The following is a 20495-nucleotide window of genomic DNA, read 5'->3' as shown; positions in this document are numbered from 1 at the left end:
GTCCCCTTCAAAGTGGGAGCTGAAAGGTTCAGGCTGGAAAAATGTGCATTTAGAACTGAGAACGGGGCACACTGCTTTACACAAAGAGTGGTGGGAGTGTGGAACAAGCTGCCCAACCTTGTGGTTGAAGCTGATACTCTGGCTTCTTTTAAGAAGAGGCTGGGTGAGATGCTGGGATCAATTAACTACCAACTACCAACTGGGAGAGATGGGCTGAATGACCTTCTGTTGCTTGTAACCTTTATGAGGTTTTTTACATCACATCTCCTTCTATAACTGCTTATTCTGTTCATGGTCACTGTAGCCCAGAGCCTATCCCAGGAAGCATTTGGCTTGAAACACCTTGGAGGGGATCCTGTTACTATAGGGGCTACAGTCCCAGTGCAGTAGAACAGTCCCGTTACAATAGGGGCTACAGTCCCAGTGCAGTAGAACAGTCCCGTTACAATAGGGGCTACAGTCCCAGTGCAGTAGAACAGTCCCGTTACAATAGGGGCCACAGTCCCAGTGCAGTAGAACAGTCCTGTTACAATAGGGGCCACAGTCATAGTGCAGTAGGACAGCAACAGCAATAGCAATTTTCACAATGTGTACAGCAGATACAAGGTGAAGGTAGCGCTCCTGAGATCTTACAACAGATCCTACAAACAAAATGAAGAGATTCACTCCACCTCTGAGAAGGAGCCTACCAGACGCGCTCTTCTTTATTTGTCACTGCCTATTCAAGACTCCGTGGTGGCTGATAGGTCGATTTTTTTGAACGACGACCGTTTGAGCCAATTAGATGAGTTATCTGCCTTCACTCGGCCAATGGGAATGCGAGGGAGCGGTTGTCTAGGTGATTGTAGATCTACCTCCTCGAGAGTGCTGCTTAGATCTGCCTGGACTACAGAGAGCAATGGACGGCCGTGGTTACGGTAAAGGAGATGTTTATCGTCTTTATTTTTTCATCTTTCTGATGCAGTAGAACGGCTTACACGAGGCACCTTCGTTTCTCCGTTGTGTAACACTTATAGTCTCGTTTTTCCTGTGCACGTTCGGATTGAGAACCCTGCTGGCTCAGAAGGCTCTTTAAAAACGTTTTGGTCGCTGTGGAAGTCCTGCACGTCGGGCTTGTTCATCTGCTTGGCTTGAATTATTTATGTATTGCCCCGGTTTTTAGTGTGCTGTGTAGCATGATGGAGAGGGAGAGATTAAACGGGCCGGTATTGGTCGGGGCTGTCCCACCGCACTGTACAGTTTGCCGGTTTCATTTTCACTTTGCTGCTCAGAGGCGTGCGGTGAAAAGCAGGGTTTTACCCAGGGTTGTTGGGAATGGGGGGTAACTGTATTCTGGCACGGCGGTTAGGCTATATCGGCCATCCCAGAGCTATACAAGTCCTCTACGATGTGCACAGTCATTTTGTGTAGGGGAAACGCACGCCATTTTCTTTACCGGAGCTGTTAATGCCTGTAGGCTTTACTCCCACGTTACGGTTTGTTTGCAACGCGGGGGCGCCTCGTTTCTGCCTCTGCAGGTCCGGTTGGGGTTGGAAATGGGCTGCCGTCCTGTGCGATGCCGTTAAAATGGAGTCGGTGCGCCGCTGCGCACGGGGCGAGCCGAAGAAAATGGCCGCCGCGTTATAGTCGGTGTTTTGTACTTTTAAACGTGCGACTCGCAGCCGCTTTTCCTGCTGCCTCCCCCATCCCCCTGGCTCTACTCCCGATACAATCCTGCACACTTGTGCGTGGAGAGCTGAAATACGGCTTGTAGCCGGTGGAGTACTGTGGTACCTTCATCGAAAGCCTTGTAGCATCAGCCAGCCAAGCGATTTCGGGGTTCCCTGTCTGTGGGTCCCAGAGGCTGTTGGAGACAAACGCAAAACCTGCTTCCCCCAAGCTGGTTTTACCGAGACTCATGTTCAAATGCAACTCGCCCACGGTTAAACACGCTGGACGGCGTAGGCTATTTAGAAATGCTGTCCCAAGCGACACACCCCCCACCCCCCAACTCTGGATTTTACAATTGTCCTTTTTTTTTTTAGAACAATGCAGAGCAACGTACTCGCGAGCCGTACGCGTGTTGTGCAGGATACTCGGGCTGGAAGGCTAATGCAATGACTGGACGATGGCTTGAATCGCACGCTGCTGCTGCTGTCGCGATTGCTCTAGGTTTGATGGAGCAGTGTTTTGAAAGGGCTGCTGTCGCCGCGTGACAGTGACAGGGCGGAAGTGAGGGACGGGGAGCGGGCCTGCCGGCGGAAATTAATTGGCGCAAAGTCATCAGCTCTGTTGTAGTCCTACTGTAGTGTGAACCCTTCTACGTTCATAGTTCCCACCATCCCTAGAACTGTTGGGTTAAATAAAAAAAAAAGGATGCGGGGAGAGGGAGTAAAAGGTGATTTCTTTACACATCTGTCTTTTCCATTTGCGCTAACAATCTGCTGAGAGGAAAAAAAGATATCCCCTTGTCAAACCAAGGAGAAAGGCGAAGAGTTTTCTACTGCCGTTTTTTCCCCCAATTACAAGTCTTTCCTAAAGCATATCCCATCCTAGAGGACCCTTCACGCTCTGTTGAATGAATTCCAGTTACTACCCTCAGAACGCAGGTACAGGTTTCCCAATTCAAAAACGGGTTCAAGTTCTCATTCATACCTGTACACATATACAGGTGATGCTCTTCTGCATGTATATGTGTACTGGTTGTAAAAGGTCTTCGTTTGCAAGCTGGGGAGCTGTGCTGGTTGTCATTTTGCTCAACATGTACTGCTTCACAAGGGAGCTTCCAAACAGGAGGAAGCCCGTCTGGTCCACTGGGCGGTTGATTGCTGAAGATGGTACCCCGGCTTCCTTAAAGAAATGGCTGGCTGACATCCTGGGACCAATGTGGCTGGGTAGCTTGTCCCAGACTCCCACTACCCTTTGTGTACAGTGTCCCTTGTGCTTGGTTTTAAATGCATGTCCATGCAGCTTATCCCCCCCGCACTCTCTGCTTCCTGATTTCCCTTTGAGGATTGTGAACGGCCATGACCACGCTGACCCGGCAGGCCTCTCCAGAAGGAGCAAGGGAACGGGCCGGAGGGTGCGGTTTAGCAGAGCTTGAATGTTAACGGAGAGGCGGCCCAGCGCGTGCTGGCAGAGCAGCTTGACTCCTGGTGTGCACGTTCCCCCCTCCCCGTGGCTGCCTGATGACTCCCTGTCTTCTTGTTTCAGGTTATTCCAGCTGGAGTGGCGGCTCTTCCAGCCGGGGTAAGATCAGCACAGTCCTGTTTCTCCCTTTTTTTTTTTACATGGATGTGTGTGTTAGGGGTGTGGCAGACTTACACTGACCTCACCTTAAGCGTTTAAGTAATTTCAAGAGGAATGCTGATTGTCTGGGCGGAGACTCCGGACGGTTAGGAGTTAACCCCTAAATCCGAGCTAATCTGGACTCGGATGCAGGTGTTTCCTCGTTGCATTTAACAGCGGTTGGGGCTCATTGTTACGGATCAGATGTCCGTACCCGGTGCTGTACAAAACAGTCCAGAACTAGAAACCAGGACAGCAGCGAGATACCTTTCAGGTCTGTGGTCCCTCTGCCAGCAGACTGAAACGTTCTTCTGCAGTTTCAGGACCGGCTGGGTTGGGCCTGTCAGGTTTCCGGGCTCTGGAAATACCGATTTCCCAGCTGACTGTTCGGGTCGGTGGCGTGTGGCTGTTGAGGGTGTTTGCATCTCCTCGGTCACTTCATTCTGTAGAAAGATATTTTGACCCTTTGTTTTACTTCCTGCTGTGTGGGGTGGGAAGGGCTCTCCCTCGACTCGGGTTCCGCAGCGCTGTAGCGAATCGCGGTGTGAACGCCAGAGGTGGGGAGCGCGTTGTGTGCCCTCCGCGGGTGACCTGCGGGTTTCTTTCCCCTCCAGGCTCGGGCGGGTACGACTCGTATGGCTTCGGCTACGGGAAGGACTCGGGGTTCGGGGGCTACGGGGGCCAGAAGCGGGGCCTGTCGGGGGTTGGCGGCCCCTCCTCGCTCTCCACCACCGGCACCAGCGCCGACGCCGTGATCGCCAAGATCAACCAGCGCCTGGACATGCTGACCCAGCTGGAGGGCGCGGGGGCCATGAAGGGCCATGGAGGGGGCCGGAGCGATAGGTAAACTGCGTGCGCGCACACACGCCACGCCCCGCGCTCTCGTGGAGCAGCAGGGGGGGGCGTCTCGAGAGCTGGTGTGTGTCGCGTGAGCTTCCCTTGGTGTTCCCCTCTCTCTCGAGCCCAGGGGCATCCCTCTTTCCAGGGAGCAGAGGGGGTCTGTTCCATCGTCCCCTTTCCTCCCCGGACACGCACTTCTGTGCCCCCGAGCACTGAGTGCTGCCAGCCTGTCTCTGGAGGGCCGTCCAGATATTCCAGTGCTGTCCACAGCGCGGCCTGCGGTCACCGTGCTTCTGACAGCGCTCGTGTGTCCTGGAGGCAGACGCTGGATTTAGCTCGCTCATTCTAAAAAAGAAGAGCCCCCACCTTGATTTTCCTCTTCCCATGGTTATTGTGGCCTGCGGCTTTGGCACTAAACTCATTTGACCTTGAGGGAACCCTCTGGAGGCTGAAAGCTTGCTTGGAATACAGGACTGTGGGACTGTGTTGCTCCTCCAGGGGCGTTCGCTGCTGTGGGTGTGCTCAGTCTCTTTACTCCCCTGTCCTCGGCTGGTTCAGTTGAAGAAAAGTCTGTTGGCCGATGATGAATCCATATTGGGGTAAGGGGGAAGAAAGTGGTAGGCATTTTGAAGTTGCGTGACAACACTGCAGGAACCACCTTTCAAAATGGCACATAGTCTTTGTAGAGATGAGTTTCCCATTGGTTTGGTTATGTGGGGCAAGTGTTTTTATACTGGCAGGTGCAGTGCTAGTGCTAAGCAGAATCCTAGTCCTTCTAAACATAAGCAGGAGCTTTGAGCAGCTCGTGAAAGTCAATGGCCTTCAGAAATGTTCAGCAAATGAGTGGATTAAAAATCATATTGGATCCTGGTTCCCTATATTCCCAGTTTTCTCTACTTTAACACAAAAGCATAGAACGGTTTCACCATCTGATCAACCCAAGTCTTTCCTGTCTTTGAATCCACTTGAGCTCTGACCTTTGATGGGTGAACGTCTCCCTTCGTGGCTCAGTTAGCTTCCCAGAAGGCAGCGGTGCCCCTCAGTGTAGCTCAATGGGAGTTCTGTGAAGTGGAGTTGGAAGGTGTTGGTTGTGGCCTGGTGGGGGGGAGTAGGGATGCTGACACAGATGGATATTTGCATTGATTTGGCATTGGGGCCGCTGCATCTTTTGGAAGAGAGCCTCTGAGTGCGTCCAGTTTTGTAAGTGGTCAAGTGGAAGTGTGACGTGGCGATGTGTTATAAAGGCCGCTGTTTGTCTCTGCGATGGTGCATTCTGGGCGTTGACTGGCCTGGGGGGTCCAGGGTACAGGGGTTCGACTGTTGGCGGACAGGTTGGACAAGGACAGCACATGGAGTCTTGTCAAGGGTCGGGTACAGGGTTACATATGACCGATCAGGTTAATGTATCAACGCAACCAGTATTGTCTGGACATTGCTTGTTGATCCACTTAATGATCACAAACCCATTTTTTTCTTCCCAAGAAATCCTGTGTTCATTTTTGAATCGGTGACGTGATTTTTTGTCCTGCCCCTTGCTGCTGCAGTCCCCGCGCCTGGGGCAGTGCTGCTGGAGGCCTCTACGGTGTGCCGAGTCTGAGCAATTCTGTCTCTCCATCCCATCCTTGTTTTCACTGTTTTTTTGCACTTGAACTAATACCTTTTTGTTATTTTGAGGCTCTCTCAACAGGTTGCCTTTGTTCCTTGTTTTTTTTTTTAAAAAAAAGATTGATAAGATCTGTCATTGTTCCAGAGACTAGCCCCTCTTCCCCACTTTTGTTCTGCCAGCAGGGTGGGCGTGCCGCTACGGAAACAGTCTAGCCCGAAGAGTCACATGGAAGACCCTGAGTCTTGGCTTTGGCTCAGCCTGATAATGCACCTCCGGTTGATAAAACCAAAGAGCCGGTGAACGTCCCCGTGTGGTCGGTCTGGCCTGAGTGCAGTGTGACGCGCTGTGGGCTGGGGCCTCATGTTGCTCTGTGGAGGCATCTCTCCTGTGCTCCTGTATGGGGGGGGGGGAACAGGTGGAAAAAGTCTGTTGCACACCCTCTCCCCTTCCCCCGTTTCGGAAACGAGGTAGCACGTGCGCTCCTGAGGCTGCCCATCAGGCCGTCCTCGTTGTGCTTTGGGATAAACCAATCTCTCTGGAGACACTGTGGGTCTCGTTCCCCCCCCCCCCCCCCCCCATTTTTTCTTAAACCCTTTGCCTATGGAGTATCGGAAAAGGCTTTCGGATCTGATCTGATTTGCTGGCACCTGGAAAACGAACGAGAAAATGTCACTACCTAGAGGGGGCAGGAGGGGGAGAGAGCCAGGAAACCTGTGTGCACGACAAAAATAATGTATTTCCCTGCATTCAGTCTATTTTTTTTTTGTGTGTTTCCAAGTCGGCATGCTCTCCTCACCTTCCTTGCTCTGCACCTCCTTTGCAGGTTTGACCAATACGAGTCCTTCGACTCTCGGGCCACCTCACTAAACGACCGGGATCTCTACAGATCCGGCTATGGTTACAGTGAAGGAGGGCCGGATCACATGCCGCCACGGGGCGGCGCTGCCTACGGCGGACCAGGGGGCTATGACGGCTCCGGCTATGGATCCGGAAAGTCTCTCAACCCAAGACAGCCGCGGGACACCTACGGCCAGGGCTGGGCCGCGCGGCGCTCCCCCAGAGGCCCCGGGGGCGGCCGAGGTTTTGGGCGGTGGAGCGAGCCCCCAATGGGCGGCAGGGGGGGCCCCTCTCCAGGCGGCAAGCTCCCGTCGCTCCTCTCTCACCACATGTACCCTGAAATGGGCATGTACCAGCCCCCGGGCGCGCCGGATTACCCCGGGAGGCGCTATGGCGGCGGAGCGGGGATGTGGGCCGGCCGACAGCGCGTGCGCAAGAGAACGCCCAGCCGAGTAAGTACCCGCAGAGTGGTCGACCACACCGGCAGCAGCCGGGGCAAAAAAAAAAATCTGAAATCCATCCCTCCCCACCTCTCTCCCATTGCCCGTGCCATTCACGCGCCCCGCCCGCATCTACACAGCCGATCCAGATGCCGCCACCCCCCCTGTCCGTCCCCATCCCCGCAGCCTGTCCGTATCTGTCCGCCGCCTGTTCGCAAGCGCCGCCCTCTGTTCCGCCTGCGCAGGCGCAGCAGCCGGACACGCCCCCCAGTCCCCGGGTTAGAGGGGCGCCGATCTCCCCAGTCTCTGGGGCGGCAGGCAGGCGGGGGGCCTCGGGTCCTGGAGCTCTCCTGCTGGCTCTGCTGGCACCACACCATGGGTGATCCTGCTCTGACTCCCTTCAGATCTCCTTAGTTACCGATTCTCAGCGGGAAGTTTTCTTCCTTTTTTTTACGTTGTGAGCAACATGGGATGGGGGAGTATGCCAAAGGGGACGATATTTCTTGCAGGTGGGGAAAGAGATTGCTTCTTAGTCGAAAGGCTTCGGCCATGCCTTAAAAAGGATCGAGGCACGCTTCGACTGAACCTCCCAGCTAGGCGATGGTTGTGGTTCTGACTCACCGCGAGGAAGTGTTGTTGCAAATCGAGGCTTGGAATCGTGGGATGTGAAGTGCCGTCTCATTTCCTCGGCGCCCCCAGGGCAGTCGTGTGGGCAGGGAGTGCAGTTTCTCCCCTGGTCCTGTTCTTGACAACTCCTTCTGCAGCGGAGTGGTTGGGTTAGGTGAGGGGGCCTGGTGTGTGTGTGGAGGGGGAGGTGTTTTCTAGGGGATTGGGATATAGCGGATTGCAGTATGACAACCAGGCTGAGCCTGTGGCAGGGTGCAGTCAGACTGTTTTTTGTGATTGTGTGGGGTGGGGGGTGAGGAGACTGGATCTGAACAATCCAGCAACTGTGAAACCTGGCCAGATTGCGCGGCATCCTGAGGCCTTGTCTTCCTGTCATCCTGGGCAATCTAGAGTCTTGCTCCTCTTTCCTAAAAAAAAATGCAAACTGGGGCTGGGCAGGCAATCCATTGCGTTTTGCAAATCCCCCCGTTGTGTGATCTGATGTCTGGGCACAGTGGTGCTGGAGCAGAAGGGCCAGGGCACTAGTGTGCATAGTGTGCACACCTGTCCTTGCAGAGGAATACTTGCTCATGGGTCCCAGCGACTCAAGGGCCACAGCCGGATCACCACGCTGCCCTCCCCACCGCCCACCAGTGTCCATGGCAAAGCAGGGCTGTGCGCCCGAGCCCTCCAGGAAGTACCACTGGTCACAGTACGAGCAGGAGCAGGGAACTATCGGCCAAGCTGAACTCTGGAGACCACCGTAGTCAGTATCGCTCTGTTGCAGAGCACTTCACCTTGATCTTGGATGGCACCGAAGTGTGTGGGGTCTACTGTTGAATTAATCGTAGTTCTCATGTGCTGGTATTGAAGACAGGACTTGCTGAAGAGCATTTGCTCAGTTTGATTTAGTGGCTTTTTTAAAATCTGAGTCCCTGGGTCTGATGAACAACCTTGATATTGTCTGCCGTAGAAGGAAATTAGAAATTTTGAACAAGAACCAGAATGATTTTGTTTTTCTCATGTTCTTTCGGGATGTTGAGATCGTGCAACTTTGTGAAGAAGGGTGGAGTGCTTTGGTTGTTGGCTTATTTGCCTTGGCTTTGATGCATGACACAAAAGGCTGAGTTCTGTAAGTACGGCCAGCAGTCTGTGAGAGTGCTAGGGTGTTCCTCGGCTCAAAAATCAAAATCTTAGTATACTTCTTTTGCATGCTACTTTATAATATTTCTTAATTCATCTTTCTTTATTACCCGACATTTGGCTTCAGCTGAAGAGTCTCGAAACGTTACCAGCAGCAGGTTAATGGGGCCTGGTTTTCGAACCTGTGCCTGAAGCCGAGGAACTCTTCATAAATCTTCCTCCTAGGGACAGCTTTGAGGAATGGCCTCCCGTGTCACGCAGAAGGATCGGAAGCTGTCTGTGGGGGTTATGGTAGAGTCCGCTTTGTTTTCCTGAGCTGAGCTGTGCCGGCCGGGAGCGGGTTACGAGGCGGAGCTCTCGGATGCTTCTGCTTGGGATGCTTTCCTGTCCCATTCGGAGGAGGAGTGTCAGAGAGACTGCGAGGCAGAGAGAAAGTTTGCCTGCAGTGCAGTGACTGTACAAGTCATATGGCGGTCAGAGGTTCAAGTGCCTACCTGCGTGTGGGTGGGAAGGGAGCAGTGAGCTCTGGGGAGGGGGGCTCACCCTACCTTGCCTCTCTCAGCAGGTGAAGGTGCCAAAGGACGGGAAGAAAAAACGGAAGCAGTCCCTGACCGCTGCCGACGAGCCGGAGAGCAAGATCGGGAAGACGGAGCAGGCTGGATCGGAGTCCGCCAACGGTAACTCCCTCCTGGCGTTTGCTTGGCGATCCAGGGCTGGGATTGCTGTGCCTGCATGCTAATTGCATATTTTGCATCCTGGAAAGTAAGAGGGAAAACTGCAGAATCGCGTGTTTGTTCAGGGTTTGAGGTTTGGAGTCTCTTAACCGTGGTAGGGCACCTAACCCCGAGGTGGGTGGCTATAAAGGTCTCGGGTTCTGATGAGGCGCCGGAGAAGCGTTGCGTCCTTGATGGTGATGACCTGAGCCCGGGTCCGATCCCGAGTGACCCCAGTGTGTGTATGTGTGTTCTGCAGAGGCCGAGGAGCCCAGCGCAGAAGCAGAAGACGGGAAGGCTACAACGGTGAGTGGCCTTTCCCTGGCCCTCCTGTGCCGTGTGGCCCTGCTCCCAGGTGGTCAGGAGCTTCCTGGGAGAGACAGTGATGCTCACATTGGAGCACTTGGTAACCCAGGATGACCTGATAGCCAGTCCAAGCAGACTGACAGCTCCTCTGCTACAGCTGTCGTCCATCCAGCTTGGATTGATGCAGTGGGATTAGGTGATCAGAATAACCAGTGAGCTGAATGCAGCCGTTGTATCCGGCTGCTGTCCCCATTTCGGGCTGGCTTGTGTAAGGCTTCTGCAGTGGTGGCCTGCGTGCGTCGTTCTGTGTTGATTTTTCTGGCAATCTGGAATCTTGAATGGTCTTTTTCTTCCATTTGCAGGAGGTTGAAGATTCTATAGAGGGAGAGGATGGTAAGAATTTATTGCATTTCTGTCAGATATGTTCCATAGATGGCACAGTGGTCAGCATTGCTGCCTGGCAGCGCTGGGTCTCTGGGTTCAGTTCCTGGGGTGCTGTCTGCGTGGAGATGTATGTTCTCCCCATGTTCATGTGGGTTTCCTCCCACAGTCCAAAGTCATGCTGGCAGGTTAGTTGGAATCTGGGAAAAGTGGCCCCGGTGTGAGTGGGACTGTCAGTAACTGTGTTTGTGCCCTGTGATGGACTTGAGTCCCCTCCAGGGTGTACTCTGCCTTGCACCTGTTGCTTGCTGGGATAGGCTCCAGCTCCCCTGTATTGGGTAAAGCAGTTAGATGGGTGGATGCACCTTAGTTCATCTGTCTGTGCTGTGAAACTCATTGCTCTCACCGGCTCCCTGTCCCAGCGCTCACCATGCAGGAGGAGATCAGCCAGGTGAAGAAGAGGCTGCAAGGGAAGCCTCAGGGGGCAGAGAAGCCCAAGCAGAAGAAGAGAAGCAGCCGGTTCCTGGAGAGGTGAGGGGGAAGTGGGGGGGGGCAAGGGCATTCATAAGCATTTGCGAATAAGGTGTGTGTGGGGGGGGGGGTATTCGGCCTCTGTTGCTTGTTTAAGAGCTTTAAAGTGAATCAAAGATTTCACCTTGCTGTTTCTGAAAGGTGCTCAGGGTGGGGGACTCAGCCACCTGGCTGGCAAGCCTGTTGCAGACACCCACCTGAGTAAAGGTGTCTGCACCTGTTGCCGATACTTCTTCTGAGTAAAGAAGTGTTCCCTAATCTATGTCCTGAATGATTTTCCCTTACATTACTATATTTAACCCTGATACACTACTGAATGTGAACCAGTCCCATGGGAGGAACCTCTCTGTACCCCACCTGGTTCAAACCTCCTTTCTTCTTGCCTGAAGACGTATAGTTTCCTTCTTGACCTGTCTGTATACTGCAGTACCCTGAGACTAGGAATCATTCTCGTTGCTCTTTGTCACGCTGGAACATCGCTTCTGCAGTACAGTAACCCAGCTGAACACAAGGGGCCCTTTCGGTTGGGTAGTTGCTCATCCTGCCGAGGACCTTGTCCGGAAAGAAGCCTGGAGACCTGCTTCTCCGAGACATCGGTTCTCCGGCCCCACAGCCCCATGTGCCCATTTCTGTGCTCTCGAGGCCCCTTCTGGACTCTCGCTGTTCTCGCACAGGGTCTTGGCGCTTTTAGACAAAACAATGCCGTCGGCGTTATAAAGACGCATTTCTCGTGAGCAACGCCTTGCTGGTACCCATTCGGTCTGTTTTGCCAAAACCCTGCCTGCCTTCCCAGGGTGATGTTCGCCTGCTCGGTCTGCAAATTCCGCTCCTTCTACAACGACGAGATGACGGCACACTTGGAGAGCAGGTTTCACAAGGAGCACTTCAAATTCCTGGCCAGCAAGCTGTCCAAACCCACCACCGACTTCCTGCAGGTATGGCCCCCATGTCCAGGCGTTTGCATTTCCTTCAGCTCGTCCCAGTTATTCCTCAGTCGACAAATTGGCCTGAAACCAATGGTTTGGCACTGTTAGGTTTTAAAGAGAATGCTGCTGCTTTAGGGGGGAAAAAATACATTTTCCTTTCTCGGATATTAATATCTTTCTGAGGACGTTTTTTTTTTTTAAATGTAGTTCTCGTGACTATCATTGTCTAGAGTGATGTTTTGTATCCAGTGTCTCCAAGTAGCTGTACATGCCTGGTGGTGTTGGTAAATCACGAAGGGTCGCCCATATCTGCCAGAGTGCAGCCTTCCCATGGCGAGTCTTAAAAGCAGCCGCAAACGAGAGGCAGCCATGTGGCCCACCCAGCATGTTTGGTTAATTAGTAGCTAATTGATCCCAGGATCTTATCCTCATCCGGAAATACCTTTCTTGCCTTGGGTAGTTCGCTTCGACAACATGGGTGGAAAGCTTGTTCCATACTCCCACCACCCATTGCGTAAAGAGCCTCCTGATCTTGGTTTTAAATGCCCATCCATGTAGTTTTCCCCACTCGTTTAACTGTTGGCTTTGAAGTAATCTGCTGGGTTAGTGCTGTCGGAGCCAATGTGGGTTTTGAGTACTTATGAATACTGCAAGTACTGAGTCACGTACTCGATGATCTGTTTCCCCACATTGAGCAATTAAGAGCTCCCAGGTCTTGGACTCTTCTTCCAAGTGCCTAAGTCAGGAAGAGTTTTGTTGTCTTGTATAAAGGTGAGCACTGTAACTATGGGGCAGTGTTATGGGTGTTAATTGAGCTACAATGGGCTACAATAATGCTTTGTCAGATTTCTCAGTTTTGCCTCCGAGCAGCAGAGGGTGCCGTGTTCATTGGCGGTATGACAATGGTAATGTTATGGAAGCCCCAGAAAACATTCCTGTGGCAATGGGATTTTCCCCACGGAGAGCCCATTTTGTGAACTGTCTAGGAATGCTCCATGAGCAGCTTGACCCAGTTGTCGTCTGAAAACTCTGGGGGATAGAGACCTGGCTCAGACGTTTTTCTTCAACCCTCTCAGGAGTACTTGTTGAACAAATACAAGAAGACGGAGGTGAGGAGGAACCACATGGAAAACATCAGCGCGGCCATCTGTCAGGTGTACAAGGAGCAGGACCTGACCCGCGGTAAGGATCCCAGCTGGACTGAAAACCATTCACAAACTGGGCCTCCGAAACCTGGCCTGCGGAGCCCAGGCTACTTAACTACTCGAATAACACTGTTGTGTATGGAAGTCTAATGTAGTAAAGGAATAATCTGCAACAGGTAGGTGTTTAAACAAAGGTTGCAGTTCTTACTCGTTACCTCACAGCTCGGTGCCTGTCCGTGAACGGGTCTGCAGCTGGTTTATTGACCTCGGAGACGGGGAGCCAGGTTGTAGCGACTGAATCTGATCCCGCATTGTGCTTGTTTTCACGGCGGGCGCCTTACTGCAGCAGGTCAGACCCCTCCGCCCCCCGGGGGGCGCTCTGCTGCAGGTGCCTGACCGGCCGTGTGTCTCACCTGCAGACATCGGGATGGAGCACTTCGTGAGGAAGGTGGAGGCGGCCCACTGCGCGGCCTGTGACATCTTCATCCCCATGCAGCACAACCTCATCCAGAAGCACCTCAAGTCTCCAGACCACAACTTCAACCGCAGGGTGAGGGGAGGGCAGGGCAAGAGAGGAGTGACGGGGGTAGGGTGTGGGGAGAGGGGGTACAGACAGGAGAGATGGGTGTGGGGGGAGAGGGGGTACAGACAGGAGAGATGGGTGTGGGGGGAGAGGGGGTACAGACAGGAGAGATGGGTGTGGGGGGAGAGGGGGTACAGACAGGAGAGATGGATGTGGGGGGAGAGGGGGTACAGACAGGAGAGATGGGTGTGGGGAGAGAGGGGGATTACAGACAGGAGAGATGGGTGTGGGGAGAGAGGGGGATTACAGACAGGAGATGGGTGTCGGGAGAGAGGGGGATTACAGACAGGAGAGATGGGTGTCGGGAGAGAGGGGGATTACAGACAGGAGAGATGGGTGTCGGGAGAGAGGGGGATTACAGACAGGAGAGATGGGTGTCGGGAGAGAGGGGGATTACAGACAGGAGAGATGGGTGTGGGGAGAGAGGGGGTACAGACAGGAGAGATGGGTGTGGGGAGAGAGGGGGATTACAGACAGGAGAGATGGGTGTGGGGAGAGAGGGGGATTACAGACAGGAGAGATGGGTGTGGGGAGAGAGGGGGATTACAGACAGGAGGGATGGGTGTGGGAGAGAGGGGGATTACAGACAGGAGAGATGGGTGTCGGGAGAGAGGGGGATTACAGACAGGAGAGATGGGTGTCGGGAGAGAGGGGGATTACAGACAGGAGAGATGGGTGTGGGGAGAGAGGGGGTACAGACAGGAGAGATGGGTGTGGGGAGAGAGGGGGTACAGACAGGAGAGATGGGTGTGGGAGAGAGGGGGTACAGACAGGAGAGATGGGTGTGGGGAGAGAGGGGGTACAGAGCAGGGAGTCCAAGCTGCTCTGACCTGTGCTGTTCCTAGGGCATGATGGAGCAGTCCAAGAGGTCCAGCCTGTCTGTGGCTCGCAGCATTCTCAACCACAAGGTCATCGGCAAGAAGCTGGAGAGCTACCTTAAGGTGAGGGAGGACCGCAGCTCCTGATTCAGGTCTCCTCTGTCACGGCTTGGCTAACGAGCTCATACTGAACCCCTCTGTCCTCTTTTTTTCGGCAATTAGGGAGAGAACCCGTTCACCAACAACCCTGATGAACAGGACCCGGACGAGTCCATGCCCATGGACGTTACCGAGGGGGAGGTGCTGAACGAGAGCCAGGGAGATGGGGCACCGGAGGGCGAGGCCGAGGGCGAGGGCGAGGCCGAGGCGGAGGGGGTCCTGAGCTCCCAGGCTGGAGAGGAGGAGGAGGAGGAGGTTAAAGAGGAAGAGGAAGAGGGGGAGGGTCTGGAAATGGAGGATGAAGGGGATATGGAGGGGGTGCCCGGAGAGGAGGTGTTAGAGCTGGGAGAAGAGGAGGGGAATGAGGAAGAGGTGGAGGGCAATGAGGTGGAGGAGGAGGAAGGAGATGGGCCGACCAGTTCCTGCAAAGCCGAGCCCCAGGAGGCCTTGTAGGTCAGCCCCTAAATTAATTATCAGTTAATAAACACTTACTCGTGGCTTTGTCAATTTTTTCATTTCCCTTTCATGTAAAGCAGGAGAACCCAGTCCTTCCCTCAGAAACTTGCAGGGCGTTTGCACTCTTGCTAAGAATTCACTTTTTAATTTAGACCCCTTCTCCCACCCCCCACCCCCCCCTGATTTTTATTTCCGCCTAATTTTGGGATTGCCAGTTTTTTCTGTATCTGGGTTCATGGCCAAAAACTGCACAAAGGAGTTCGGTACTGATCGGAGGTGATGTGAGTCTCTCACCGGCGACACTGCATGCCTACGAGTCCCCCGACGGCATCGTGATCCCTGGCCAACTCCTCACTTCACCCTTGATGGCTTGAACCCATACCACTCACTCTTGTCTTTATGGGTCAAGTGAGCTGGGAGACCCCCCCTCTCTGGGACAGGAGTAGTGTGGAATTGAATATTTGTAAATCCTGCTTGTCTGGGGCTGCCCCAGAACTGGAAACGCCCGTCTTAACTCCTCTCCCCAAGCCCTGGGGTCCCTCGTCTTTCTGTAAATACCCTGGCTCGTTGAGTCTGGGCTGTCTGAGCTTCTGCTGTTGCTGTTGAATGCCACTAACCTGACTTTGAAGAGCACCCGACCGGAACTGTGGCAGCCTGAACACTTCTCCTGCAGCAGAAGTCTTCCCTGCTGGAGTGAGTCCTCGCAGCTGACCCTCCCAAATCCCTATGGATCAGCTGGACGGCACATCTTGTTTGGACTATTGAACACTCTCACTTCCCTAGAGGCGACTGGTCTTGGGAGTTGATGCTATCTGTTTCTGTTTTGTTTTTTAATTCTTTGGCCGTTAATAATGAAGCCCCTCTTGAGCTGTGATGTGATCAAGGACTGTTTCTACGACTCCCCCCCCCTTTATCCTCCTGGATTCAATCCTAAAGAGCCACATTGTCAAGTGTCCTCCTGCTATTCCCTTTTAAAATGACATTCCTGGACTTCGCAGCTTCTTTGCCCAGTTTTCCCAGCAAGCGATGCAAGAAGGATCGGGATTGTGTACAACACGTCTTCCTCTTCGGTCAGGCTCCCCAAGTGCTGCTGGTCTAGTTTAACCCCTTCAGACGCCATCTGCCGCGGTGCACTTCAGCTTCCACTCCAGTCCGCTGTGGGAGCAGTGCAGGGACAAACTGCATGCAGCAGGGGGTGCTGGACTTGGACCATGTCTGCAGTGGGCCAACTGACTGGGTGGTGTGCATCCTGTGGGGGTCAGAGTTCATTTGATGAGGGCTGATGCTGAAATGCTGGTGTAGGTGGGGGCTCCTGGGAGAGAGTGTGGGGTGGGGGGGTTAAGTTTTCAGAAATGGCTGTTTTTGTTGTTTTTTTTTTATGAACTGTTGTGAATAAATGTGTCCAAGAAGTGAAAACGGTGTGCTCATTTGTTAACTCTTGACGCACGTGGAACACCATGTTTGCGGCCCCGTTCCGCTGCCTGTTCGTGTTGGATTAGTTGACGTTGCAGCTTCTGACGAGAGCCGAGCAGAGGAGGGGCCCAGTAAGCTGGACGGCTTGTGGGCTCCCAGAGCTCAGCACCGCTCCTGGGGGAGAGCTTACCCTGTGCTTAACGGAGCCTGCAGTGTCGCTCTGGCTGGTGACTTCTCTCCCCGTTCGCTAAACCTGGTCGCCGCTTTCGGCTGAATGCTGCTTGGGAGGGGGGGGAACCCAAATCTTCCTCTGTTCCCGGAAAGCTCTTATGTGGTCTTGATACTGGCTCCGTAGCCCCGGGCTCAAGCTCGTCTAATTCACTGTCCAGCTCATGTTTCCAAGACGACCGCGAAGTCAGCAGGGCCGTTGCTCTCAAGGCTTGGGAAGGGTTTATTTCAGTGCCCATGTACACCAGCTGTGTGGGGGATACTTAACTGGATAAAGAATCACCATACCATTGAGTAGATATAGAGCTGAAGAAGGTGGGAGGAGGAGAAAAGGCAAACACTACAGAGAGTACAGCCCTACGGGGCGATGAGAGATGCGAGTTATTGCTAGGATTTGGGATGCGAGGCTGTAGGAATTAAAAGTAAAATCTGAAGGGATGCGATGGGTGATGGGGAGCCAGCGAGGGGGAGGTGTCAGAATCGGGGTGATATCCTGACAAAGCCCTGAATGCGTTAGAAGCCGAGCAGCCGAGATGCGGACCTTTGGGACTTGTGCTGTATGGCCCAGGTCCACAACTCCCATCCTCTGAGGCCAGGATCCAGGTTTTCCCAGGTCTCCCCAGGCAATCACCTAAGGGGGCCAGCTGGTCCAGGGTAACGGCAGTGGGGCAGAAGAGCAGAGGCCTCCTGGGACTGGAGCTGGTGTCGGAGGCTCGGGGCGCCAGGCCTTCCTGTGTTGGCATCTCTGGTGGAGCCGGGGGAGTTAGTCCTGGTCCTGAGTGACTCACCCCTGGGGGCCCATGGCCACAGCGGCGTGACTCATCCTTGTGGGACGTCCCGTCCGGTCTGGGCCTCACTGTGCTGGTCCTGCCAGATCTGCAGGGCTCGGCTTCGCTGCCGGCAGACCAGTGAGATTTTGTTGCTGAGGTGTCTTACTGGATTTGCCTGTAGCGATACAGGACTGGGGCAGAAGCTTGCAGGGCTTTGCTGATGGCCAGAGGAAGGAGTATTCGGGACTGAACAGAGGAGGCGCTTGCAAGACTTGGGGGTCTGCAGTACACTACCGTCAGGGGCAGGAGGATCGGAAAACTGCCGGCAAGCCAGAGAGACCTGGAAGGACGAAGGCTGTTGGTAACCCTCGAGACGGACACCATGCTCTTAAATACATTTTCTCAGTTTTTTTTGCAGACGAGGGTCTGACATGCCTGCTCTTCGCGGCTCTGACCACAAGAGGTCGCCGCGATACCACTTTGAAAGTTGTCGGCAGACGGTACAGATATGGACCCTGGCCAGAACCTGTACCTTACAATTCAAATCATCTTTATTTGTCATTATACTTACACAGGTGCATAGTATAGTGAAAAGTGTTTCTCATTAGTCACTCAGGTGCAGTATATAAACAGAACAGAAGATAAGACAATAGACAGTAACACAATAACAATAGCAATGTAATCAAAACTGCAAATACGCAAACAGGACAAAAACAATGCAAAAGTAATTCGGGGAACAGTGCAAAGAGTACAGTGATTAATAAATATTACAACTAATACAGTATTAACTACAATTTCGGCTTCCATTCAGTTGTCGTGTATGTAGTGGTGTTGGAGAACAGTCATTGTGGGTACAGGAAGAAGTCAGGAAAGATCATAGTATGATGGGAGGGAGTGGGGGCGTCGCCAGCTTGACGGCTCTGGGGAAGAAGCTATTTTGGAGTCCAGTTGTGTGTGACTGGAGTGTCCGGAACCTTCTGCCGGATGGCAGGGGGACAAACAAGTTATGACTGGGGTGAGTGGGGTCAGACATAATTTTGGTGGCTTTTTTCAGACTCCTGGTGTTGTATATTTCCTGGATGGATGGTAAGGCACTGCCGATGATGTGTTGGGCAGTTTTGACCACCCGCTGCAGTGCCTTACGGTCGGATGCGGTACAGTTGCCGTACCAGACTGTGATGCAGCTGGTCAGTATGCTTTCCGCCGTACATCTGTACAGAAACCCCTATAGATTTAGACCACACTCAGAACTGAACAAACGCCTGGCGGGTAACATTTAACATAGACATAGTGCAGAGTGTTGCAATCAGAGAGCACAAATGTGCATTTTATATATAAGACTGAGTTTGACGAGTTGTTTGTTATTTAATTGTGGTATTGATGCATCATTCCTGTTTTCTAAACTCGTGCCCTCAAACTCTAGCAATGGAGATCCTTGTTTCTTCTGGGATATGCTCTCATTTGAATTGTCAGATGAATCGTCTAGCCTCATTATTTTTTATATTAACCATTTATATGATCTTACGGTCTTTTAGAGGTGATTGGTCAAACCAGTTTGTTGAAAGAACAGGGGCCGATATATCTCCTCAGAGGCTAGCTGGAAACATGACAGTTATGCAGCTGATTAAATAGTTAGACCAACTACGAGAAAAAAAACAGAAAACGCCAGAAGCCCCACGAACCGAGTTTAGACAGGATGCTAGGATATAGAAATCACAGCTGAGAGACGCCATGCTCAAGATGTACAACACACCAGCAGGACCTCATTCAGAATATGGAGCAAGTAAAAGGTTAATTCCATGCTGAAAAGAGAAGAAAAGAAACACAACGTTTCAGCCGTGGAGCCTTCTTCGGGTGTGGGTCCTTCAAGTCAGCTGAAACGTTGTGTTTCTGTTCTTCTCTTTTCAGCATGGAATAAAGCTTTTACTTGTTCCTTTGCAGCCTACACTCCCTACTCGAACTCATTCAGAATATCGTGCACTTCACCTACAGTATCGTGGTGCCAGGAGAAAGTCAGTTAATGGGCTTAATTAACAGCATGCACATGAACTCTAGATGCTCCAAAAATCATTTCGTTCCGCCTTACAAGCCGAACACAATACAGTACGTCACTCGGCAAAAGGTGTCCTAATTGCGATGTAGAGTATTTCCGGTTGCCTGTCTCAATTAAAGGAAAAAGAGAAAAGGGGTAGAGAGGCGCCTTGCTCGCCGGCAGGGAGTTACACTGCCCCCTGCTGGAGCTGCAGAATGAGGCTGACCGGGAGGAGGCCACTCGCCCCCTTTGTGAGCAGCGAAGCGATCCAGGGCGACACCGACTCCCACACCTCTTTGTGCAATAAACGCCCCTCCCCCTGTTTTCAGCCGAAACGAAAAGCGCAGATGAACATATGCATAGAAAAGGAAATTGCAAGGCGTCAGGCTATTTTTGTTCGTTGAATTTATTTGAATTGTCATAAAAAGATGGGACGCCTGCCTAATGTCATGGCGTTCGTGTCGGCTTGTGGTCGCTGCGGTGGTGTCAGTGTGTTGGCGCTGTTTTGAACCTTTGTGCGTGTTGTAACGACAGAGCTCAGCGGCTGCTAACGCATTGTACTACAACAGCGGGCGGGGCGGATTGGTGGCGGGGGGGGGGTTGGTCGTAGTCGCAACAGCATTATAGCCTTACGCGCCGTCTGCTGTGCGTATGACGTCAGTGACGTCGGAGAAGCTGTTTGTTCTGGATTCGGGGAAAAAGGAAGATCCGCGCGCGCGCTGACAACCCAATTAAAAAAGGTAAATAAACGACTTTCGTTTTGCGGCGGGGGGGTGGAAGGAGTGTGTCGTATCGCCACAATACGATGGCTTTGGAAGCTGGGGTGTGTTGGGAGGTGGAGGGAGGTATGTTGGGGTACGCTTGAGGCCCAGGGGGTTGACGGCCGAAGCGACGGCGGGGTGCCTGCCCGCTGATGTGCGGAGCGCAAGCCGGGAGAGCGGGGAGTCTGTACGGGAGGCCCGAGGCTCGACGAGGCGCAGAGTGCTGGAGCCGGCGCGGCACTTTCCAGTTGGCTTGCAGTGTGGGAGTTGTGGCTTCAGCTTTCGAAAGCTCCTTTTGCAGCGGCCACTGTGGAAAAAGGTGTTGGACCGAAAGAGGCGAGAGGGGCAGTCTTGCTGTCTGCTGGGTTGTTTAGCTACCTCCAAGGCCGTATTCGTGACAAAAGTTACGCTCTATGCGTAGCGTAGGCGTTGCTCTCTGGCGCGGTTGCTACGTGCGCGAAATCACGCAGGTCCTTTCGGGAATAGCACTGCGGCCCGTGTGGTATTCTGGAAGCAGGTTTACGCACTTCAGTT

At 53.1% G+C, this 20495-nt stretch overlaps 2 protein-coding genes across 4 annotated transcripts in view; both read left to right on the top strand.

Moving 5' to 3' along the window:
• Positions 1–818: 818 nt before the first annotated feature.
• akap8l (A-kinase anchoring protein 8 like) lies at positions 819–16173 on the top strand. The gene is made up of 13 exons (XM_088603372.1): positions 819–917; positions 3193–3228; positions 3882–4110; positions 6537–7002; positions 9302–9416; positions 9712–9758; positions 10121–10151; positions 10562–10670; positions 11464–11605; positions 12673–12778; positions 13161–13291; positions 14170–14265; positions 14365–16173. The coding sequence occupies exons 1-13, from the start codon at positions 899–901 to the stop codon at positions 14752–14754; spliced, it is 1917 nt and encodes a 638-aa protein (XP_088459498.1). The 5' UTR covers positions 819–898; the 3' UTR covers positions 14755–16173.
• Positions 16174–19785: 3612 nt separating this feature from the next.
• The window catches only part of brd4 (bromodomain containing 4), a 47878-nt gene continuing 47168 nt past the window's right edge, over positions 19786–20495 (top strand). For 2 of the 3 annotated variants that reach the window (XM_088603351.1, XM_088603346.1), the window contains exon 1: positions 19786–19940. The gene's annotated coding sequence lies outside the window, so the exon portion shown is untranslated. Of the gene's footprint in view, positions 19941–20025; positions 20046–20495 lie in introns of those variants that run through there. The other variant, XM_088603350.1, reaches the window with a different exon arrangement.

The sequence above is a fragment of the Lepisosteus platostomus genome, chromosome 13, assembly GCF_059453375.1.
Source record: "Lepisosteus platostomus isolate fLepPlt1 chromosome 13, fLepPlt1.hap1, whole genome shotgun sequence".
Classification (NCBI taxonomy): domain Eukaryota; kingdom Metazoa; phylum Chordata; class Actinopteri; order Semionotiformes; family Lepisosteidae; genus Lepisosteus; species Lepisosteus platostomus.
Note: the sequence above shows the minus strand (reverse complement) of the source record. Positions and strands in the feature narration are given on the sequence as shown.